This window comes from Ochotona princeps, chromosome 6 (genome assembly GCF_030435755.1).
Source record: "Ochotona princeps isolate mOchPri1 chromosome 6, mOchPri1.hap1, whole genome shotgun sequence".
In the NCBI taxonomy this organism is placed as follows: Eukaryota; Metazoa; Chordata; class Mammalia; order Lagomorpha; family Ochotonidae; genus Ochotona; species Ochotona princeps.
In genome coordinates, this window is record NC_080837.1 from 32,463,112 (window position 1) to 32,489,340 (window position 26,229).

The 26,229-nt window shown below is 40.8% G+C and overlaps 1 protein-coding gene across 1 annotated transcript in view; it reads left to right on the forward strand.

Annotated features, from left to right (window-relative positions):
* Positions 1–232: 232 nt before the first annotated feature.
* Positions 233–26,229, forward strand: part of LOC131480443 (basic salivary proline-rich protein 1-like) — a 63,702-nt gene continuing 37,705 nt past the window's right edge. The window contains exon 1 of the mRNA XM_058665285.1: positions 233–375. Coding sequence (XP_058521268.1) covers positions 233–375 — 143 coding nt within the window. The remainder of the gene's footprint in view (positions 376–26,229) is intronic.

A 26,229-nucleotide genomic window follows, 5' to 3' on the forward strand; every position in this document is an offset into this window, starting at 1 on the left:
AACAATAATAGTAACTGTTAGGCATTTTCGCTATTACTCCAAGAGACCAGAGCAGTGAGTCACACAGGAGGTCTTTATTTCAGCAGGAGAGGTGGCTGTAGGGAAGGACTTTATTCCAGCGGGAGAGGCAGCCACAGGGAAATGAGAGAAAGCAGAGCAGAGGAAAATGGTCTCTGGAAGAGAGAGAAGGCAGAAAGCAGAGAGGGAGAAGCTAAGAGAGAGGTTTCCTGCCATGGTAACAGGAGGGGGCTGTGAGGGAGACCAGTGGGAGAGCAGAGGGCTGAGAGCCAAGAACCTTGAGTGGGGAAGGCCGAGGACCAAGAACGGGGAGAATGAGGACCTAGGGCTTTTATCTGCACAGAGGGAGATGACTGCGTATGGAGAAGCAGGAACAGAGTGGGGAGAGCCCAGAGCCAAAGGCTGGCAGAGCTGAGAAAGCACAGGGAATAAAGCAGAGAGCTGGGAGGGCAGAGGACCAAGAGAGAGGAAGGGAGTGTGCTTTTACAACACAGGGCGGGGTGGGTACTAGCAGTACAGGTTGGCGGGGGGGATTGGTAGGTGGGGCAGTACGCAGGGCCCAGGTATACCTGGCTTCAAGGGGTAGTTGGATAGGGCATAGGGCTGTCAGGGAACAAAACTGGGCATGGAACTAAAGAGCCTGAAACTAAAACTTAAAGGAGCCAAAGTCTAAGGGAAGCAACTATTTAAATGGGTGTCGGGTCTAAACTGGTAGCTGGCTCATCAATCTTCGGGGCTGATGTTCAAGTCACTCCTCAAAATAATGATAAAAAGTCTCCGTAAAAAAAACAAAAGACCCAAATGCTCTGTTTCCAGCTCCCTGTCAGTGCACTTGGGAAAACAAGTGAAGATGGCCCCAAGTACTTGGTCCTTTGTCCCTACATGAAAGACATGGATGCTGTTCCTGACTACAGGTGGCAGGAAGGGAGCTGCCAGGAGCATCAAGTTTCCCTGTAGTGAATTAATCTAAAATAGCACAGTAGGAGGCATGAGGGGCGGGGTCACAGAGCCTCAGGAACCATTTCTGCACTGCCCATTAACTTGAATGGCACAGGAGGCAGGAGAGGCGAGGCACGCACTTGCGAGGAGCCTCCCAGCTGGTTCCACCTTTCAGTTAACTTGAACAGGTTGCGAACAGGTGGGAAAGGTGGGGTGCGTGGAGACTGGCTGTGCTGTCAACTGACCTAACAAGCAGGTGCTAGCCATCTATAGCTGCACCCCATCACAATTCGACTTTCTCAGTTCAGAAAGCAAGGGTGCTGAGTACCGCTTTAAAAGTGTGTGATAGGTGGCTGTTCATGTATATGAAGTTCACATTGTTAGGAATGGGAATGTGGATAATATATTCAAATAGATGATGAGCTAAAAGGCAGAATATTGTCTTGTTAATGATGTTATCTCTACTTGTCCAAACTTCACAGCTTTTTACAAAAGTCAGGGATCACACTTATACCTCTTAATAGTATTATTTAAAAGGAGATGTATTTCAAAACTAGCATACAATTGACTTCTAGGAACATAAATAGCAAGCTCATCTTCTTCAACAACTACCTCTGAGCAAACTATCATTAGTTTGTAATTTAACTCAATATCTGTTTTTTTAAGATTTAACATAATTTAAAACCTGACCCTCAAAGTTTGCATCCATCTGCACTTAGCCTAGAGCCCTCTTCAATAACATGCCAACTCTAGGTCAAGAACAAGAAGCCTTCCTTGACTGAGCTGGACCCAGGCCTATATGGCACTACACAGAACACAAAATAACAACTGGAAGAAAATTCTGATTAAGCAGCTTAGCTTTGAGAAGCCCATAGCTCTTTTGCTGATAATAACCTTGATAAAAAAAATGAAAAAATAATATTATATCACCAGGTCTTCATGGGTTGATTCTCCAAACCATACAAGTCTACCTTCTTTTATAATATTAATGTTTTGTAATTACTAAATAGGTAATCTGCAATAGACCATAATTTGGGCCATTTGACAGGTTATCCCAACAGCACTGTGAAGGCACTATATATTTTATCCCATTTATAACGATGAGTTCAGGGTTTCACTATGACTTAGAGGTACCTTTCACTGCACAAGTGGTGACTACTTGTACATAGCTGTTTACACATCTGCATTTCTCCTTTTGTTATTTCAGTTATTTCCTGTGAAATACAAAGGATGGACACTGATTTCCAATGCTCTTTGTATATTTAGTAATCTTTAGTTCTTTAACACTTTCTAGTGTCAAATAAGAATGAAGGTTTGAAGAATAAGAGGGAAAATACACTCAAACAGAATAATCTTTTAACTTGGGCAATATTTTTTTTAAATACACATTTTGGACTGCACATTGTTTTTCTTAAGTCTAGGCAACAGTGCCATTTGCATTCTAATACTGGTTCTGTACTTGCTTTGCTATGAGACAGATGAATCTTATTCTTTGGTGTTTTAATTTCCTCTGTGGTTAAGCAAGGATGATACACCCAGTCTACCTTTCAGAATTTCTGAATGCATTATAAGTAAATCCTTTCCTAGCATTTGGCTTAAAAGACTTCTCTCTGTATCACTTTTATGTTTCCTATTCTAATTTCCCCATTCAACAACTGCAGTTGCAAAAGAAATATAACCAAAGATTTCCTTGGGTTATGTCAAGATGTTGGGTCATGCCTAATTAAATTTTTGGCAAATGGCATTCATGATGTGTCATATATCTTCCCATTTCTTCATAGGGAAATCTGGCTTAACTAATTATGAGAACATAAGTGTTAATACTAAAAAAAAAGCATCAGAGCACAATACTTTGTTGGACTAAAATTTCCCTTATGACTTGAGAAATAAAAATGCAAAAATTCCACTTAGATACCAAAGCATGAGGTATATCACAGTTTACAGTATCATACACAGACTGAACACTGAAGCTGCAAATGATCTTTAGAAAGAAAGCTGACAGAAAAACTCAGTGTTATAGATAAGGAGAAGGATAGAAAAACAAAACATTCTAAGCAACCAGAGGTAGTGTACAAGCTGCACTGCACTAGTGCATTCTATCCCATCACAGTTTTCCACATTCCATTTGAATAACCTGAAAGCCAAGGAGATAAAATGATTTACTAACAGTCAATGATATAAACATCATTAAACCCAGAAGCAAGACCACAGTTCAAGGAGAAGCCAAGAACTTGTAAGCATACTTCAGCAGGAAAACATTAGCAAAGCTAACGCATTTCCCTTTCTAAAATAATTCATGGTAGACCATTCAACAGAGACAATGGGTAACAACAGAACTGCTTGTGTGCCTCTCTTTGGGGATAATAAACCTCTGTAAATAGAAGAACTCTGGGCTTATTCCAATTCACATCACATCAGTGTCATCAAAATTTAAAACAATCATGCAATAAAAAAACACCAATTTTTATGTAATTTTACATAGTTTCAAGTATTTCAAACATGTTATCCCAAACTTTCATTTTAAGAGATAAATATCACAATCTCATTTTATTGCTGAAGTAATCACTGCCCAGAAGGGTGAACAAAAAATAATAATAGAAAATAACTGTACTGAATTTAAAATGGTTTCAGTGTTAAATTCTTGACAAGATATTATTAATATACAATAATTACAGCATCTAATTTTCATGGCAAAAATATAAGGCTATGTTAATTAGTATCATATCCAAGTATCACAGGAAGAATTTAGATACAGAGAGGTTAAATAACTTCAGAATCACATAGTTCCCAGGGAATGGACAACAGATTTCAGATCCAAGTAGTCTGATTACACTTGCATGGCTCTCATACACTGCTCTGTATTTGATATTACACGGAGAACATGTAGAACTATAAGAATCTAAACCTAAGACTTGAGCCCCCAAGCCAGCATTCTTTCTAGGCATTTGTGTTTCTCGATGATAGCTGCATGTTAGAATAATATAGGAAGTATTTGCTTAAGTAAAGCCTCCATGGAAGAGAACTTAAATCGTTTTAAAATCATGCATGTACACCGAAGAAAATTTCAATGGAGTCATCTATGTTCTAACCATCAGTTAAACCCCAAAAGAGAAGAGGAGAATCTTCTCTTGCCAAAGATGAGAAGTTCTCATCTTGATTCATCAGTTGACTTACAGGTAGGCTCTCAGGCATGGTCTGGGCCCTCAGCTACTGGTCCCAGCCTGAGGAATGCAGCCAGTAATCCCAGACCAGAAATCCTGCAAAGGTTTTGCAGAAACACTTTTAAGCTCTAAAATGAAGTTTTGATCTATAACTCTCTTTTCCCTCTGACAAACATGCACTGAATTTCAAATATGGGAAAATACTATAGCAAGCACTTTGGGGGATGCAGATTCCTTGCCCTCAAGGAAAGAGCAATCTATTGGGGGACATAAAAATATTAGCAGCTAAGTATAATTCACAGGATAGCACAAGGAGCTTTTTTGGCTCTGTATCCAAGTTCAGATTTCTGCTATGTATGAGAAAACTATAACAGACTCAGACACACTCCTGGGGGTCAAATAAAAGCACACAATGGTAAGGGATGGGGCCTTAGAATGTGTTTCACTCTCATAAAAGAATTTAGGCAACCCCATGTGTTGGCAATGTACCCTAGAGAATTAGGTAGATCATTATTACTGTTATTTCTGTTTTATTCTCCAACTACAAGCTTACAGCATCTTCTTTTCAGCAGTTTGTGCCCCTAAGAGCAAAATAAATTCAACATTTTCTTTCTGCAACTTCTCATGAATATTTATGCTGTCTTTATTTATTGTTTGGCAAACTATGACAAAAATAAAAATGCACTACAGCAAAAAACAACATGCATACGCCAAAAATATCTAGTCACTGTCAGAATACTTATGTCATCATCATGATCAAATAATGCTACCTTGACGAGCATGTTCCCTATACCACACCATCCCACAATTCCTTTAACTGTTGACCTTCCTAAAAGGTGCTGCTGGCTCCTTGGTTGCTACCTATGGCACTATTAATTTTAAAATTGTTCAGTCGTGTTGTGCTGGAACTAGAAGTTTAAGAACAACAGAAAAGGGAAACTTGTAAGAGCAGTCTTTCAGAAAAAAAAAAAATCTCTCAAGGTTTCAATAGTTTTCCCTAAAGGATTTTTCTTTAAGATTTATTTTATTTTTATGGGAAAGTCATATTTACAGAGAGGAGGAGAGACAGAGAGGAAGAGCTTCCATCCATTGATTCCCTCACCAAATGGCCACAGCAGTCGGAGCTGCGCCTATACAAAGCCAGGAGATTAGAGCCTCCTCCGCATCTCCCATGCGGGTACAAGGTCCCAAAGCCTTAGGCTATCCTCAAATGCTTTCCCAGGCCACAAGCAGAGAGCTGGATGGGTAGCAGGGCTGAATGGATTAGAACTGTCACCCATATGGGATCCTAGCAGGTGCAAGGCGAGGACTTTAGCCACTAGGCTACCGTGCCGGGTCCCCCAAAGGGTTTTGTACCCAGAAGCTCAAATAACTAAAAGAAAGAGAATCAGAACTAAGACGCTTGGACAAGAATACTAATGCAGCCCACCTGTGCTGACCAATCCCACAGCCTAGACAGCCTGGAGCAATCCCTGTGGCGGATTCTGCATATCACACTTGGAAAGCCACAGATTCAATACCTTTTACATATGAAGGTACACAGTGCCAACTCAGTTAAAATAGCTAAGGTCTCAGAGACAAAGTTGATATCAGTATTTCTATCCTTTCAATATGAATTGAATGATCCTTTCATACTTTCCCTGATTCCTAACAGTACAATTAGAGTGAAGGCCAAGTGGGGGCAATTTACTAGAAGTATTTATTTTTCATTATGTTTTACAAACTTGGCAATACAACATTTTCCTGACATTTGTAAGATACTCCTGCAATCACACTCTGTTCATGTAATGGAAAAACTATTGCCTATTGGACCAACAGAATGGAATGGACACCACCAAGACACCGACCCTGTGTTCTTTAAGCTCTGGCAGACAAAAGCGACTTTGGTCACATTCAGAATTTGACTATCATTCGAAATAGTACCCCGTAAAGTTTTCTCTACTTCAAACTTATTCCTAGGAGCGGTGCTGAATTCTAGCTAACACCATGGATCAACTCTGATGTATCGTTCAAAGTCAGAAAGATTTCTGAAAGATAATGGTGTATTCCAAATAAGTATCCATTTGATTCAACAGAAAATAAATACACCTATAAGAAATGATTCAATGACATTGTCACTCGTTCATAACTTGGAGCAAAACAAATCCCTCTGTTACTGCACTTGTCAAATAAGTACAGAAATATTTTAAAGATTAAAAAAAATTCTGTAGTTGGTACGCAATATGGAAACACAAACCCATTCAGATATTCTTTATTGCATTTAAAAAACTGTTTATATAAATTTGTGATATGGTTATTAATTACATTATTACTGATACCGGTTATGTAGAATATTATGAATTATAACAATACATATTTAGAACTGTATTACATGTTACATCATAAAAACCATAGCAGTATAGTATATTAGAGAGAACTCCACATAAATTCCCTCTCTTCTGGTAAAATTAAACATACCCCATGGATGTGAAACATTTCCAAAGTTCCTCAGGCAAGATCAAATCTTGTCTCCACAAAAATGATGCAAAATGTGGAAAAACTGTTGGAATGAACTTTTTCAGAGTGCTGAAATCTAACCAAAAACTTGCAGGAATCCAAATGATGTTTACTAAAACAAACAAGTAAATCAGAACACTGACTATTTCTCTGCAAGAAGTTGTATTTATATCTCCATTTACCCTAGTCCCACTGCCTGCTGCTCAGACATCAACCTTGAAAATAGTAGTTCACATTTCAGGTATTAATACCTGGGAGGACAGAAGGTAACCCACTAGCAAACTGTGTTGGTTTTTCTCATGGCTCCTTAGAAAATTTGCTCAGAAGACCAGACTATTGACCCAAACCCCACCTCACTGGGCATTTGTGCAGTACCAACAGTGTTACCCCAGGGCATACTGTCACAAACATTTACAGACAAATGTTTTACTGTCTGCTTTAGATTTGACTTCTTGGATTCACAGAATTGAGAGGTGAGCCAGGCCTTCTCGGGTTCCCCTTGAGCTCACCCACAGGGTCTAGCCTACCTTTGATACTGAAAATATCCAGAATTCAGTCAAAATTTCTCAAATCCCTGATTCTAATTTCCATCTTAATTTCAGACTTGCCTCCAAAATGTTTTGGTTAGCTCAGTACTTGTCTCAATTGGTATCCATTTTCTCAGGTATCAGGGACCTAATTAGGTCCACATGCTTTCAGGACCAAGGCAAGCATGTGCACTCTTACAGTATCTATTCAACATTGTACTGAACTTCCAGGTAATGCAGTAAGATTAAAATAAAAAAGAAAGGGAGGAAGGAAGCAAAGAGAAAGAATGAAAAAGAGAAACAGAGAAAGAAAGAGAGAGATAGAGAGGGAGGGAGGGTGAGAGGGAGGAAGGAAGGAAGGAAGGAAGGAAGGAAAGACAAAAGAAAAGACGAAAGAAAAAACAAAACATTCAAACTACAAAGGAAGAAATAAATCCTTCACTGTGGATCACTTAATTTTACATATGGAAAACCACCAAAAAAAAAGCCACGAAAAGTGAATTCAGTGAAGTTGCAGGATACAAAAACAACATACAAAACTCTATTGCATATCTATACATTAACAAGCTCTTATACAAAAAAGGAAATTAGGGAAACGGCCACATTTACAGCAGTATCAAAAAGGAAAAAGGATCACATTACTCCCAAGTTGACACTCAGATTCAATGAAGAATTGGGCAAGTTAATACTAAACTACGTATGGAAGCTCAAAAGATATCAAGTATTCAAAAATGTTTTGTAAAGGAAAAACCAAGGTTAGAAGATTTGCATTTCCTGATTTCAAAATTTACTACAAAACTATAAAAAAAATTGTTTAGAAAGTCTGGTAAAGGCATGATAGACATGGAGACAAATGGACTTGAGTCCCAGAGTAAACTCACGTATCTATAACTATTTACAATTTTCAATGCCAAGACCATTCAACTGGAAAATTGTCATCTTTTCATCAAATAATGCTGAAACAAACTGGAAATCCACATGAAAAGCGTGAGTTTAGGCTTTTCCAATTCAAGTCATCTACAGGAACAAATTCAAAATGGATTAGATCCTAAACGCAATGAACAAAAGAAAAACAAAATCCCTAGAATAGGCTATAAATTCTGAATTCAAATCAGGCAATGGGTTTTTAAATGCTGATGTTAAAAACACAAGCAACAAACAAACAAAAAAATAACAAATTTGACTTCCTCATACCTAAATTTTGTGTGTGTGTCCAAGATCACCATGAAAAAGGTGAAAAGAAAACCCTTAGACTAGGAGAAAATGTGCATGTCACACGCATGAAAAGGAACTAGTATTCATAATATGTAAGAAGCTTGCCAACAATATACACATGAGTAAGCCAACTGTAAGACATGAAAATAATTTTAATAGTTATTTTCAAACAAGACACGTAAATAGAAAATAAACAAAAAAGAGGTCAAGATCATTATTTGCTAGAGAAAAGCAAATAAAAAGCGTAATAAGAGACTACTTCATGCTCATTAGATTAGGTCAAACAAAACACATACATTCCAAATGAGACAAAATACCAGTCATTAGCAATGATGTGGAGGTATTAAGCTCTTCTGTTGCGAATGGGAATATCAACTGGTATAACTACTGTGACAGTTACTCAGAATTTTCCAACACAGAGTACGATATGTCCCAGCAATCCCACTCCCTGATATATAAATAATGGAATTATTTACAAAATACTTAAACCCAAATGGTTACAGCAACACCACTCGTGATAGCCAGTAATGGAAACAAATCTAGATAGTCATTAGCTAATAAATTAATTAACATTAAACGGCATATCTCAAGAGTGGACATATTCTACAGCAATAAAAGACTAAAGTATTGGGCCTGGTGCAGTAGCCTAGTGGCTAAAGTCCTTGTCTTGCACCTGCCAGGATCCCACATGGGTGCCAGTTCTAATCCTGGCAGCCCTGCTTCCCAATCAACTCCCTGCCTGTGGCCTGGAAAGCAGTCAAGGATGGCCAAAGACCTTGAGACCCTGCACCCACGTTGGAGATCCAGAAGTAGCTCCTGGCTCCTAGCTTCGGATTAGCTCAGCTCTGGCCATTGCAGCTACTTGGCGAGTGAAGCAACAGATGGAAGATGTTCCTTTTCTGTCTCTGCTTCTCTGTGCAAATCTGACTTTCCAACAAAAATAAATAAATCTTAAAAAAAAAAGGTATTGATACATGACACAACACAGATCAACTTTCGAAATACTATATTAAATAAAGCCAGCAGGCACAAAAGGACATACATGGTGTGGTTACTTTTAAACTAAGTGTCCAGGGAAAGCCAATTTATAGGGACACAGATTAGTAGTTTCCAGGGACTGGAAGAAGCAAGAAATTGTGATCGACTGCCAACAGGTAGGAAGTTTCTTTTGGGGGTGACAAAATGCTTCAGAATTACATAGTAGTGGTGTTTGCACAATATTTTGAACATATTTTTTAAACCCACTGAATTATATGTGCAACCTAAACACATATTTTAACTTGTTTGAAAAGCAGAGACATAGAAATAGAAAGATATCTTTGATCCCTTGGTTCACTCCCAGAATGGATACAAAAGCCAACACTGAGCCAGGCCAAAGCCAGGAGCCAGGACATCTGTCTGAGGCTTCCAGAGCGTGGCAGCAACCCCAGTATTTGAGCTATGATCTGCTACCTCCCAGAGTGAACATTAGAACAAACTGGGGCTCTGGACTGAAGCCAGGACTTGAATCTGGGCACTTCAAGCTGGAATGCGGGCATCTTGAGCAGTGTGTTAACTGCTGTACAAAATTCATGTCCTTCAGTTACATATTTCTAAGTGATTAAAATGGTGGATTTTATGCAAAAAAATCACTTACAAAGGGAGGTTCTAATTTCTATCTAGCTTATGGTTTACTGTCAGGAAATGTCTTAGGTGAAAAACAAAATGGGGTAAGAATTAAAAAAAATACTTGTTGCTCTAATTGACAACATCTGAAGGAATAAACTGTTGGGGCACAATGGGATGAAACAGAAGTAATTATGAATCAGAGATCCAGGATCTTAGGAAACGGTCAATCCTAGAAGATATCTGCACTCAATTTCATTTCCTCAAGTAGGTGGAAGGCATCCCGGCCTGGAAAGAGTAGGAGTGTCTACGATGAGAGGATAGTATGCATGCATCAAGTGGGCAGTGGCAGACAAGTAGCAGAAATCTGAAGGATGAAGAAAGAGCACTGTGCTAAACCGAACAGCCTTTAGACGCCAGAGAACTAGGAAGGAGTAGATGCAAAGTCAGCCCCGAGCGGTCAGCTCAAGTGTGCTGGGAAGGGGGTGTTAAGCTAAAATCAAGAAGTCCAAGTTCATTTGCATGAGTAAAAGACAATGGAAGAAATACCAGGCTCACATCCCAACCAAATAAAATAGAGAAAAAGGGGAAAAGAGAGGAAAGTGGAAGGATGAGGAGCAAGGACAAGGAGACGGGAGACAGAGAGGAATGACCAGAATTGTTCTTTTCAATACAGAGGCTTTTGTGAGATAGAAAACCATAGAGGTTGGGTTTCGGGAGTGGGAAGGAGTAAGAGAGAAAAAGCCAGATTAAGTCTGACTAGTGGGTTAGAATTGACTCGAAGTACATTTAAACAGTGTGATACTTACATATCAATTATCTGCATTTTATATAGAAACAGGAAACAATTAGATTGCCTAGTGATATTCAGGAATGCATCAGAACCATCTGGGGGTGGTTGTTAAAAATCTACATCATTGGCTCCACACCGAGTTTCTCTACCAGAAGTAAGATGTGGGCAAAGAATGTGTATTTTTACCAAGTTCTCAGGTGTAATCCACAGCTGTGGGCCCACAGAACAACCAGAATTTGAGAAACAATGATTAGCAAAGCAAGAAATGATTTTAGCCTGTGACTGCAATGCCTGTAGAAAGCTAGGTTGAGTATCTAAGACACTGCATGAGCCAAGTGTTCACAAAACACCAGACACTTGGGTTAGGTACTGGAAAAAGAGAACAGTGCTACACAAATTTTGCCCTCATAAAGTTGACAATAAACTAATGTTTATTCATTAATATGTAAATGATTGGTAGTATCTAATTGCTGTAATTGTACATGTTATTTGTTCTCCTTTGTAACCATGGAAATATGAGATTAGTAAAAATAATTATATATCCAAGAAACAAACTTTGAATATGACAGATTGTGTATGCAAAAACAGCTTTACAATACTCTATTAAATTAGAATTAACAGCTACACAGGCAAGAGCTGGAGTATACAAATCAACACATCTTGGTAGACTTGTGTTCTAGGGCTATAACAAAAGAGTTCAGTTGACTGTTTAACTCCAAATATACTCCAAAGGAAAATTTCTGTCAGAGGTCCAAAGGGGCTTAGGGCAGTGGATCAACAGGCAAATCCTCCACGTATAAATGCCAATATCCCATACAGGCTCTGGTTTCTGTCTCAGCTGCTACACTTCTCATCCAGCTTCTTACTCATGGTATGCAAAAGCAGCAGAGGATGGCCCAAGTATTGGGATCCTGCACTTATGTGGGAGACCTGGAATAATCTGGCTTTGGAATGGCTCAGCTCTGGACACTGTGCTATTTGGGGAGTGAGCCAGTGAATGGAAGCTGTTTCTCTCTGTCTCTCCTTCTCTCTGTAAATCTCCCTTAAAAATTAAGAAAATAGGGCCCAGCGGTGTGGCCCAGTGGTTAAAGTCCTCGCCTTGGACATGCCAGGATCCCATATGGGCACCGGTTCTAATTCCGGCAGCTCCACTTCCCATCCAACTCCCTGCTTGTGGCCTGGGAAAGCAGTCGAGGATGGCCCAAGGCTTTGGGATCCTGCACCTGTGTGGGAGACCTGGAGGAGGTTCCTGGCTCCTGGCTTGGGATTGGCACAGCACCAGCCATTGCACTCACTTGGGGAGTGAATCATCAGACGGAAGATCTTCCTCTCTATCTCTCCTCCTCTCTATATATCTAACTTTATAATAAAAATAAATAAATGTTTAAAATAAATAAATAAATAAATATTGGGCCAGGCATAGTAGCCTAGCAGCTAAAGTGCTCATCTTGCACATGCCAGGATCCCATGTGAGCACCTGTTCTAATTCTGGTGGCCCCACTTCCCATCCAGCTCCCTGCTTGGGGCCTGAGAAAGCAGTCTAGGATGGCCAAAATCCTTGGGACCCTGCACCCACATGGGAGACTCTGAGGAGGTTCCTGGCTCCTGCCTTCAGATTGGCTCAACTCCTGCCAATTGGGGAGTAAAATCAGCAGATGGAGGATCTTTCTCTCTGTCTCTCCTCCTCTTTGTATTTCTAACTTTCCAATAAAAATAAACAAATCATTTTTAATTAAATAAATGAATCTTAAAAGAAAAAAGAGAGAGCAAGATAGGCCCAAAGTAGAAACACATCTATTAGAGTTGTCTGAATTAACACAAAGAAATACAAGCTTTTCAATTAAATCTGAACCTCAGATTTTAAAATATGAATTTGTCTCAATATAAGAAAGGTTGGAGATCTAGCATGATAGTCTAGTGGCTAAAGACCTCATCTTGCATGCACTGGGATCCCATATAGATATTTGTACCAGCTGCTTCACTTCCCTTCCGACTTCCTTCCTGTGGCCTGGCAACGCAGTCGAGGACAGGCTCAGCTTGGGGAATGAACCAAAGATGGAAGATCTTTCTATCTCTCCTTCTCTCTGTAAATCTGCCTTTCCAATAAAAAATAAATAAATTTTAAATCAAATTTTAAATTTTTTAAAAGATTGGAAATAGACTTATTCCAAAAGTTTTCCATTATTTGTGTGAAATTCAAATTTAACTGGCTGTCCAGTATTTTATTCAGCAACTGTAATATAAGTGGATTTTGACCAAACGTTTAGTTCAACTGAATGTTCTATATGCTGTCAGGTTTTTGGTTTGTTTTTGCTTTTGCTTTATTGAAAGGCAGACATACAAAGAGGAGCAGAGAAAGAGAAGATGATCTTCTGTTTGTTGAATCACTTTCCAAGCGGCCACAATGGCAAGGGCTCAGCCTATCTGAAGCCAGGAGCCAAGAGCCTCTTCTGGGTCTCCCATGTGGGTGCAGGGTCCCAAGGCTTTGGGCCATTCTAGACTGCTTTCCCAGGCCACAAACAGGGAGGTGAATGGGAAGCAGGGCTGCCGGGATTAGAACCAGCACCCATATAAAATCCCAGTGCATTCAAGGTGAGGACTTCGGATGCTAGGTCACTGTGCTGGGCCCATGTGTCAGTTTTATAGTGCAGATTCAACCTTAGAATATATTCTACCCCACACATAACACAATGAAGAATCAAAGTGTGATCTACCTGCTAAGGCTCCAAATATGCAGGGAAGAGGGAAGCTCTGTGACTGTTAGAGTTAAGGAGGACCTGTTCTGTCGAGCATGCAACTTCAACTGTTCCTGAAAGCTGCATGGGACTTGATTAGCCAAAAGCTGTCACCTAGGGCTTGCAAAAGTGGTGCCTATCATGGATGTGAAGCACAGAGGCTTGAGCCAAGTCAGCAGGCAAGTGGCCGAGGAAGAAAAATCATCTTTAACCAACCCTACTGACTCCTGCACACTGGGTACCCCCTCACAAGCTGTACCATGTAAGGCAAGTTGGGGCACAGCTACTGGCTCTCATCAGTATTTCCAGATATATCCATATCAAGACACTACACTTATCTTTTTCAGCATCATGAAAAATCACACGGAGAGTGTGAAAACACTGCACACCACAGGGTACCTGAACACCGAGCCCTGAAGACAAAGAAATAGCAGCTGATGCTTGGGGTGCTTTTAATTAGAAAATAAATAGATCTTTAGTCCCCATGCCAAGAAAAAGATAGTTGGGAATTTGCACCTATGGAGAGAGTAAAAGCCAGCAGCTGGAAGACGTCAAATCTCACTCAATTCTAGTCTGAATGGGGGTAGTGCAGTACCTGCTTATCCAATGCTCTGCCATCAAGCCTCACCTTGGAGTCAGTACAACTGCCTCCTCATCTCTGGAGTGTGCTCTTAAATGAGGGCCTGAGCAGCCCAGTTGTAAAGTAACAAGTTTGGGATCACATGATCCAGGATCCTTCCAACATGACATTCAGTGATTAATGAAATATTATCTATTTCCTGTCAGAAAGGCTGCCACCTGAAGAGCAGCTTTCAGGAGCCAGTATGGATACACAGAAAGGAAATCACTGACAAAACTAAGAAGCAAGCATTTGGCCCCATCTCTCCATTTTTCCTTCATGGATCCCCTTGGGCCTGCCACAGAGAACAGGCCTTCGGCCCTGTGAACGCAGAAGATAGGTCTGGTTACTGTCGGTCTCCTGTTTTATCACTGTTCAACTTCCTTTCCTAAATCTCCTCAGGAAAACTCCACCTGGGGATCTGTACTGTGCACCTCGAATTAAGCCCCTGGAACACTGACATGCCATATCAACAGCACCTATTTGAGTCCTGCTTGCTCCACTTACAATCCATACTTCTTACTAGTACACCTGGGAAAGCAGAGAACATTCCAAGTGTTTGGCCCCTGACACCCAAGCAGAAGATATGAATGGAATTCTAGATTGCAAAATGCACCTTGCACAAATCCTGGCTTATGTGACCATCTGGGAAGTAAAAATCCACCAAGGGATGATATTCTCTCTCTCTCTCTGTCTCCCTACTTTCCTCAGTGTGTGTGTTCCTCCCACTGTCACTTTTATCAAGAAATATTTTTAAAAGGGAATATAAAATCTAACCCCCAAAAATCTAAACAAAACAAAAAAAAGAATAGAAAGAGAACTTTATCACTCTCCATTTCACTCCCTAGGGGATCTTGTCTGTTTTCTAGGGTGAAAATTAATTCATCTGGTAGACTCAAATGTGTCAAAGCACTAAACAAAAAAATGGAGGAGGAAGGTACATCTGCCTTACATACAAGGTCATGGGGAATGTCAATATTTTCTGTCAACATATCAGTGACTTCAACTAGGAATGAAATCAAATAAAACAAAGCAAAGGAAGAGAGAGAGAGAGAGAAAAAAAATTAATGAAGTGGTGGGACATGTGTCTTATTTGATTGGCAAAACCACCTTGTGACAAATTCATTATTCTCACAGACGAAGGTAAAGCCAACAATTATCAGTACACCTGTCTTAGTCCAAAAACACCAGGGCCAGAAATAACCTATATTTGTCTTAAGACAAAACCAATGCTTTTCCTTGGTAAACTGGCCAACCCACAGGTATGGTAATCAGCTGCCACCAAGTTTCACCAAATAATAGCTGAAGTAACAAAGAATTTCTTAAAGAACCATATAGATTATTTACTTATAGTAACAGTGATTTAAGTAGCTTCATTCCAGTATACTTTATTGCTGTTATTAGAAGAAACAACATTCAGTCAGAGTACAAGCAGAAATTCTTGTCAAAGAAGCATTTGTTTATACAATCGCTGATGTCATTTGCACTATAGCCAAAAAATGTTTTCAATGTGTGGAATAACAGCCAGACGAATACTATGGGGCTTCTTTGGCACAGGTGAGTTTCATTTTAGTCCTAAAACCGCATAACCAGATATCTACCCTTTTTGCATGTTCTTTCACCTACATATTGTTTAATGAAGATGTGGTGGGTGGAGGAAGACAGACAGAGGAGGAGGAGGACAGAAAGGGATTAGACAGGCAAGGAAGAGGCAGAATAAGAAAGGAGAGGGAGGAGGGGAGAACCAACAGATCAGGAAACAGCTCTCCAATACTGATGTGGAATTAATTTGAACCACTGCAACTGTGAGGTGCTCAAGAATTTCAAAAAGAAAAGTAGAAATATTCTATACTGTATTATTACACACAAAGCTATTTTCTTAACACTTTCAAGACTCAGGCTCACTGTGGTAACCATACAGACTTTTGTACAATATGATAATGCCTTTGAGGATAAACCTATGATAAATGATACATAACTGGATGCTCACGATAATTTTGCTTCTTGTGGTTTTGAGTGCTTTAACAAATGAACCCTGCACCTTTCCCTGGTCGGAGGCAAGATAGATGCAAAAGATTGTTTGGATATTGTTTTCAATATTAAACAGTCTTACCTGTTGAGAAACAGAGAACAGAGAGCAGAGTTGAATCATAAAAGACAATCAGAACAATAAAAATAGACACTAACTAGCACAGTGCTTGATAGGAACCGAAGCAAAGGTGTGTAAGGAGATGAAAAAAACAGAAAGACTTCAAGGCTCTGCATGGATAATGAGCTAGCTTCTGCTCGTCCAGTTCATCTTCCGGCCTCGTCACCAGCAGCTGCACTACCTGGCTGTCTTTACACCACACTGGCAGTATTGTATCTCCCCAAAAGATGCAGACGTCCTAATCCCTTATACCTCTGAAGTGAACTGATCTGGAAATATGGTCTCGATAGATCAACAAGTTTGAATGAGATCATTGGAATGGGACCTACTCCAGGATGCCTAGTGTTCTTACAGAGACACAGGATAGGGAGAGTACCACGTGAAAAGGAAGGCAGAAACTGGGGTGAAGCACTTGTAACATGAGGAATGTCACAAATCCTAAGTAAACTATCAGAAGTGAGAACACCACCGAGTAGAAATTTCCTGATACACACAAAGGAATGGATCTTGTCAACACCTTCATCTGAGACTTGCAACAGTCTAAAATGCAACAATAAATGTGTATTGTATAATGCACCCAATTGGTGCTACTTCATTTTAACAGACCTAGGGAAGTACTAGAATTATGTATGCAAACTTACCTATCTTCTCATCTAAACTATGGCTAAAATGCCAGCCATAAACCAGGAAGGAGTTTGAGCAGCAACAACAGGTTATTGAAAACACAGACTCAAATGCCAGTACTTTGTCACCCCAAGCTGTCACTCAGATCCGGCTAAATTCCTTTAAATTCAGAATTTTATCTGCTGCAATCTAACAAGGAACCAGAGCAGTTCCCACACACCTTACGATACAAACTCCCAAAGGAGGAGTCAGAACTGGGGGGTGTCACTAGACACACACAAAGAGTAGTTCAAATAAAGACATGTGATATTTGCAAATCTAGAATTTTTTTTTTGTAGGCCAATGTGCTGTCCTAAGATATCTGCAGTTGTATCTGTCAGAATTTGAGCTGCACAGTAAAGTTAATGGCCACACAAAAAGAAAGAGGCACATGATCTATTTTATTTATCAATAGTTAAAAAAATGCAATCTTCAGTCTTCCTCCGCAAAGCTGAAGGGAAACTGAAAGCCATCTGACAGAGACGACAACACACAAATTTGATGTCGGAACACTGGCCAAGGGAAGCACAGTTCAAAACACTGGCTTCAATATCAAACTCCTTAAAAGGTGTTGCCACAGGTGACAAAAATGAAAATCAAAGGGGGAAAGCTGGATAGAACTCCAACTTCAGAAAAACTGTTAAAAAGCTCTGGGGGAAAGAGACTATAAATCTCTTTGGAAAAAAAAATTTAGGCTTAAGACAGAGAGAATACATGAAAAGCAGGAAATAGTCCTCAAAGGGAATCGCTTCTCTGAGATGAAAATTAAGCTTGTAGAAGATACAAATAATTTGCAAATTAAAGCACTATGCATGAGTCTTAGTGCTTTAATAAGATAATTTTAAAACAGAATATTTGATACGTTAAACAAAAATTTGGGTTAGGAGGAAGGGAGAGGATACTTAACCAAGAGGAAAAGCATTCATAATATTTATATATAAGTTTGAATGCATTACTAAATATGACATGCAAGAAAAGTAGGTTCCAAAGAATTATTATTTGGAAGTTTAGTTCTTACCATGCTGATAGATAAGTACTAGCACTGAGAGGTTTTAGCACTGAGGTTGATGAGACTAAAAATATTAAAGTAGACAGTCATGATTCTTGCAAAGAGTTTTGTCAATTGCTGCAAAAGCATCCTACAGCACTTAGAGAGAATGGTCAACACTGTGGTTTATCTTCCCAGAAGGTAACTATGCTAACTGGTCCTGCTGCTGAGAAATAAGGAATGGAATCTGGAATCAAGGTCCAATCAGAAAGCATCTGACATAACTCATGTGGTCCTTCATGGGTCTAATAATGCATAAAATATGAGTGTTAACCTTAACTTCCTCTAGTACAGTTTTGCAATCACTAAAATTGTTGATAAAGCAAATCCTCTTTGCCCGGGCTTAAATTTGCATCTCATTTATTCATGCAATAAGCACAAAAGAGCTCTGGAATTAAGACCTGAGAATCCCAAAATAAATAGAAAGGAAACACCACTCTCAAAGAGCACAATTAATGAAGGGGGCTGTGCATTTGTTACATCATTATAGTGGCTATCTCCAGCTCTTTGTGGTAAATTTGTGGGGAATCAGAGATAAATAAGAAAAAAATGTGTAAGAACAATTTGACTATCCTGCTGAGACCAGAGCATTTCTTCAGTGCAAAGGTAGAGGAACTGAGAGATGCCCCAGGTGGAGAATGAATACTGGACCTTCTTGGTGCTATGGAAACACCAGTTTGGGCATGTGGCTATGCCTAATACTTTACTCATGGTGTGTTCTCATCATGGGAAGGAAATAGAGTGTTTATAAAATAGGGGTTAGGCCATGGGAGTTTCCATCAGGTATTGTTAGGGTGAGTAAATGTGGCAGAAAAGTGTTGGAGAAGCTCAAGTCATGGCCCCAGTGGGAATGAGTGGGTAGTATTCCCCTTGTGAGCAGGCATCTTCATCACTGCCCCCATTTCTGCAAATCTCCAATGCTGAGTCATTCCTATAGGATATTTTTTCCTATGTAAAAACTCATCCATAAACATGAAAAGCATATTTTCTGATCAAATCAGTTGGGGAGCTTGTGTTATGTCAATCATGGCCCTTCAGGAAAAATGATTTGCTCATACGGTTCAGGAAGTTTTAATCAGATGTGTTTGCATCTGTGATATTGTATTATGAAACTCTTCCAGAGCCTGGTGAAGTCCATGGAGCTCAACTCAAAAGAATTTCATAAAAGAAAATACTTTAACTACCACCAAGAATGCCAGTGAGACTAAAATTCAACTAGCAAAATATTTTCAGAAACAAATTTTTAGTACAGCAATAAATATGGATCTATTTTTAAATATTTATTTTATTTTTTAATTGGAAAGGAAGATATACAGAGAGAAGGAGAGACAAAGAGAAAGATCCTCCATCCATTGGTTCTCTCCCCAAGTGGTTGCAATGACCAGAGCTGAGTCAATCCAAAGCCAGGAGCCAGAAGCCTCCTAAGGGTCTCTCATGAGGCTGTAGGGTCCCAAGGCCTTTGGGCTATCTTCTACTGCCTTCCCTGGCCACAAGCAGGGATCTGGATGGGAAGCAGGGTAGCCACGACATGAACCAGCACCCATATGGGATCCTGATGCAAGGCAAGGCCAGGATTTAGTCACTAGGCTATCACACTGAGCCCAGTGTGCATCTTCATTAACTTATTAAATATAACCTAGAATCAGGTTTCAGAACTAACATAGTGATAAACAATATTTCAGGATATGTGCAAAACCCTTAATGTAATATGGAAACATTCATGCTGCACATTGATCACAAAAAAACAGTACTGTGAGTGCTTTTTGTCTGTATTCATAACTAAAGGGAGTGCTAGATTTCATTGAAATGTTGGTAAACATAAAGTAATTTTTTTTCTACTATGCAAGTTTGTCACTTTTCTTTCCTATCTAAATTTATCAGCTCTTATTCTCCATCTTTAATGCCACTGAGGACCTCGGGACCCAGCAGTAAGAGCCTCTAGGAACATATTTTAATGAAGGAACTAAAGCAGCCCAAAGCCTGGAAAGAAAAATCCACTTTCCTTTTCCTCATTTCCCTTCTGCATGGGCCTTCCACTGGATAAGCCCAGTGGGTGGAGTGGCACACTCAGGGAGAGCTGTTTCACAGGAGCTGGTCCTCACAAGCCCTGAAGTATGGCACAGAAGTGGGAAAGAGAGGATCCTAGCACAGGTGTAGGGAAGAACAGGTGAAAACTAGCTCATTCTGTAGCTATGTTTCTTGAGGGCAGATTTTTCTACATACTTTGGTGCATTAACATGCATTGTGGTTATTCAAGCCAAGCATTAATGATTTATTTAATAAGGAGTGTTTATCAGGCTTATCACATAATCAGTTTTTCGAGGAATAACAAAGAGGATGAATATTTAGAACAAAAATTTGCAGGTGCTGCTTTAGGATTTTCTGTAGATGTGTATCTTTTGTCTTCATGACATAATCTAGCTGCCCACTGGAGTAACACAGCATACAACAGAAACCATTAGAGACCGGAAAGACCTAATTTCTGGAGCAACTACAATCATTTGGAAACCGTGAGTATTGAGAATAAGCTTATGGAGGAAAAATGCCTATACCAGCTTGATGATTCCTCTTAGCTCTTTTTTTCCTTTAAGATTTTTTTTAACTTGGAAAGTCAGATATAGAGAGAGGAACAGAGACAAAGACAAGGGTCTTTGTCCACGGATTTACTCCCCAAGTGTCCAAACAGGCCAGTGCTGAGCCAGTCTGAAGTCAGGAGCCAGGAGCCTCTTCCAGGTCCCCACATGGGTGAAGGGTCCCAAGACCCTGGGCCATCCTCGCCTGCTTTTCCAAGCCACAAATTGGAAGTTGGATGGGAAGTGAGCTGCCGAGATTAGAACCAGTGCCCATCTGGGATCTCAGCGGATGCAGGGCAAGGACTTTAGCCACTAGACTACCACGCCAGGCCCAGTTCCTCTCAGTTCTTATCAGAGGTGGTTTAGGAGGTATCTAATTCGTTACAGCACTAGAACTCTGAACTACTCCTCTGGCAAGCAGGTAACACATACCAAGTAGGCAGTCTGGGTTCTGAGCAAAGAAGCATGTTTTCGCCTCAGCCTTTCCATAGAAGAAATCTCTGTGTGGTAAATCCTCTAATCCAAGCTCTTTCACAACGCACCTTTTAAAGCAGCACAAATAACCTACAGATACCTGTCTCTATAGTTACTTAGTTTACCAGGACAGCATGAATATCACCAAGGGCTAAAAGTTACTTGGCAGGAGAGAGAAATACTCAAAAGATAGCTTTAGTTGACGCTTGCGCAAAGATTTTGAATCATCCAGTCCTGATGGTCCACCTTAGAGTCTCTATTCACTCACATTAGTAATGTGGCTTTCCAATTGCCTCCTAGAAAATGACAGTCTATTTTCCCCCAACTTGTATCTAGGACGTTGCAACTTGTTTTGACCAACAGATTATAGTGGAGATGGCAATGCACCATTTTTGAACAGAGGCTTTCGGAGACCTTGCCACAACTGTTTACCATCTTCAAATGCTGCTCAGCAGCAGCCAGTTCACACATTAGGGCCAGGACTGAGAGCAGCCCATGCTGGGCTAGGCTGCAGCACCCACCAGCATGAGCTGGAACTGGCGACAGGCTAGGCCAGGCCAGGCTACTGCATGCCAAGGTGAGGCAAGACGTGCCAGACTGGGAAGCATGCATAAGACCCCGAGTGTGGGAAGTGAGCCCAGTGGGGTGGACGGCGGGGGCAGCGAGGACTCCTGTGCTGGGCCACTGCTCCCGCTGGTGAGCAAGAGAATTGGGACCAGGGGCAGCCCAGGCTAGGTGTTATAGGCAGGGCTACAATACTTGTTGGCCTGCATGTGAGCTGGGTAAGGGATAGAGCCAGGTTGGGCTCACCAACTGTACCTACTGGTGCATGCAGAGCCAGATTAAGGGCAGGCTAGTCAGGTTTTCACACAGCATCAGCTGGCAAGTGCTGGCGTCTGGGGCAAATCCTGTGAGGTTAGACTGTAGAACCACCTGAAAGGTGTAAGATACAGGGCTGAGAGTGGGCCCAGGACAGAAACTGTGGGCACCTCTCTGATGGGCTCAAGCAGTGAGCATGAGAAGCTGGGATGCTGGTGGGCCTGGCTGGACAGGTGGTAGCATCTGCAAGCATAAGTGTGGCTGGATATTTGGATTGGTTGGGCATGAACAAAGCTGCAGCATTCGTTGGTGTGTACAAAAGCTAAATGGGATGAGGGATGGACTGGACCAGTTGCTGCACATACAGTCATGCACAGGAACCAGGGCTGGGGGTGGGCCTGGTGAGGGTTAATGGGGGTCATTCCAACTAGGCTGCAGTTCCCACGGGTGTACATGAGGGCCAAGCGTGCGGTGGGCAGGGCTTAGCTAGGATGCAGCATCCATTGGTTTGCATAATATGTGGGGCTGAACACAGAAACGACCCAGCAACTGCAACCACCAAGTCTGTTTGTAGGCTTATGTGGGTGATGCACTGAGCTGGACCCTGTACTGCCTAACACACACAGGAGTCAGGTCTGAGGTAATCTCATATGAGGTTTCTTTGGGGACCATGCAACTGAACCACCAGACTATAAGGAGAATCACAGGATATGTGATCTGACCTTGGAATGCATGTCAGAACTTGGCATCCTTGGTGGCTAAGATGGAGCAGTGGACAACATACCCAGATGCACATGGTGCATGTGGTGGTCCATTGAAGCCTGCAGAGGACATCTAGTACCATAGCAGAGTATGGGGGCAGAACAAATCAGACAACTACCCCAACAAGTGTTCACGGCAAGTATCTGGGTGAACAGAGACTCTAAGTTTGACTATTTCAGCCCACAGACCTTGGAAGGATTTCCTCGTCCTTGGAGAAACAAAGTCAACAGCATTTCAGAACTATCAGCACCACTTGAGCAGGACCCTCGGAGCATGCTCCACTTTGGGGATCCTGGGACGAATCAGGTAGCCGTTCCCCATCGCCCACTTTCCCCTATTCCTCAACCCTTCCCACTTTGGACAGTGATCCGCGTGGCCATGCATCCTTCTCAACTATGTAAATAAAATTTTTTAAAAAGAAAACAAAATTTCAGGACATTTAATTTACACCTGAAAAAAAAAGGAAAGAAATGCTTCCTGGCTGCCAACTTTAGCCTGACTGCGATGGGACTCCGTGCATCAGCACCAGGCCAGAACACTTGTTTCAGCAAGACAAATTAGAGCTCCAATCAAGACCACTAAAACTGGTCCACAACTGACCTGAAGCTAACCACAAATTCACAAAGTCCAGTCAAGACCAGAAAAAACATCTGGCTATTTGAAACTTGTCATATTGCTGATCCATAATAATCATGAAGCAAATAAATGACTATTATTTCTACTCATTTCTTTTTGGTGTAGTTTCTTATCAGTAATAGTTAATCAAAATAGTGTAGTACAGAATATTTTTCTATCTAGCCCAGTATAGTTTTCCAAACTGAAAAAAGTGTGGGTAGTGGGCCCTGCGCAGTAGCCTAGTGGGTACAGTCCTCGCCTTGCACCTGCCAGGATCCCATATGTGTGCCACTTCCAATCCTGGCAGCCCTGCTTCCCATCCAGCTTCCTACTTGTGGCCTGGAAAAGCAGTCAAGGATGATCCAAAGCCTTGGGACCCTGCACCCGCATGGGAGACCTGGAAGTGGCTCCTGGCTGCTGGCTGTGAATCAACTCAGCTCTGGTCACTGCAGCCACTTAGGGAGTGAATCAGAGAACAGAAAATCTTCGTTTCTGTCTCTCCTCCTCTCTGTGTATTTCCAATAAAAATAGAATAAATCTTTAAAAAAAAAAGAATGTGGGTAGCATCAAACCATCAGGCTTTCCCACAATGAAAAGTGAGAGATATTGGTAGGAAGTACAGAATGAAATGAACACAAAAAAATCAACTCTGAACATGTCATATCGCATGTGGCATTAGCGGCACAAGAAAGGAGATAACTGAAGTTTATAAAGAGAAAAGATCAATAAGAAATACATTGCTAACAATTCTATACCACATTTCATAAAAACTTTTATTTAGCCACTCTAACAATACTTGTGACCCTCTGATCTCCTGGTGGAATCTTATTTTAAAAAAAGACTTATTTTATTTATTTGATAGTCAGGGAGAGGGCTTCCATCCTCCAGTTTAATCCCTAAAGGCTGCAACAGGCTTGGCAGGGCTAAAACATAGCATTGAGCCAACAGCTTCTTCTGGGCCTCACATGCGGGTGTTGAAGTCTAAGGACTAAGCCATTTTCTGCTGCTATGCCAGGCACATTAGCAGGGAGCTGGATTTGAAAGCAGAGCAGCTAGAACTAAAACCAGCCTATACCGGATGATAGCTGCAGGTGGCGGCTTAAACTGCTACATACTATGCCAACCCCATGAATCTTACTATATGTGTTTTTGTGAATAGGCTGGAATCTTCATATGGTGACCATTCTTGAGGCAACCAAGAATGGAGAGCTCCCTGATGCAGGATTCATACAGAAAGCCTGCTTTCCATCAGCAGCTCCAACAGGTGCAAAGCAACCACTCAAACTGTAACAACTCCTGTTAACCAATCATTTATCCCTGGCACAGTCACGGAAGAACTACTTCACCCAGGTTTTTAGAAGACCTATTTATTTAAGCAGCAAACTTTAGGCTGCATAGATCAGAGGTCTACTTACAAATACTGTTTAATGTTGGGAAGCCAATAACACCAGAAAAACATAAAGAACAGCTTTGGAAATAAGATACAAAACTCAAAGGAATTGTAAATCTCTGTTAGTGAGGCATCAACAGAAGGAGTATATGGGCTTTAGAATCACATGAACCTGAACTTGGACTTTGCTGCTGCTACTTCCAAGTTACTGCACGCTGTCCTTCTTGCAAATCTTTCTGAAACTATTTTCCATTTCACCAGCTAGAAAGAGTAATATATTTACCTCACAGGTTTATTGTAAGTAACATGAAAAGTAAGTAACATGAACAGTGTCCTGTTCAAAGCAAAAATCAATACACTTCCACATCTAGTAACCTATGTGGAAGGGAAAACATAATCTCCATGAATATGATGCGCTGGCTGTTGTAGTGTTGCAATTGAAAAGGTTTTTATCAAGAGCTCCATCACACTTTGATGGCTGTGACAAGCATGACTGAGTTGTAGATAATAAGCAAAATGGAGAAAGAATGCATCTTGTCTTGATGCTGTTAGTCACAGTCCAGGAACCCTCCAATTGTCAACAGATTGTGCACCAAAACTTAATTTGTGAGTCACTTTCTGAAAACAGTTTTATAGATGGTGGTTAGATCCTCAAGCCTTCTCAGAAGAATATATTTTGCCCATAACATGGTTGACTAACACACTTTAACTGCAATCCAGGAGCAGATCTTCAGCTATATAGCAGCAGAGTAAGTTTCAACGAAGACTGGGAGAGGGAACATGATGGATGCGAGAAAAAAAAAAAAAGATGACCAAATGAAAAACAACTGACACCTATAGGGCATCCTTAAGTTCCCGGGAATTATACTATGTGCATAGACACTTTATTAATTAACTCTTAGGGTATATTCAACAAAGGCATTTTATGTTTTATCAATGAATACACACAATAAACTAGAAGCTAACAGAGGTTAATTTATTCTTCATCTCCCAGGTCTTCTGCTTAGGTGCAGGGGACTAAGCACTTGGATCATCTTCCTTTGCACTCCCAGCCATATTACAAGGGATCCAGGATCAGAAAGTAGAGCAGTCGAGACTCCAACTGGCATCCATATGGAATACCAGCGTCACAGGGCAGTTTCACTCACTGCATCACAGCACTGCACTCACATGGCTCTCTCCTAAATTGGCTTGCAAGAGTATATTCTGGTGAAGATGTTAGGAATATCCTGGCATGGATAATAGTTGTATTTTCCTTATGGGATAATAAATTGCAGACTGATTTTAAACACACTATTCAGGATTATGTTTGTTTATGTGGTTATGTTTGTTTTTGAATATTTGTTCATTTGAGTTCTTGTTGAAAAATTGTTTCTGTTTTGGTGAGCCAAAACATCATGCTTGTGCCCCTGCCAAGCACAGCAATACTTGGGGACATGATTAAATCCACATCCACACTACCCTACAAGGTGGCTTCCTTCATCCCAGAAGGCCTCCTCTGACAATCCTCAAACTTGAAGTTTCTCCTTTTGTTGCAGCATTTATATTGCACTCTGGGCACCAAAAGAAGAAAAAAGACAGAACTTGCCATTTGCTGAGCTTTGTTGACCTGGGCAGCTCTTAACACT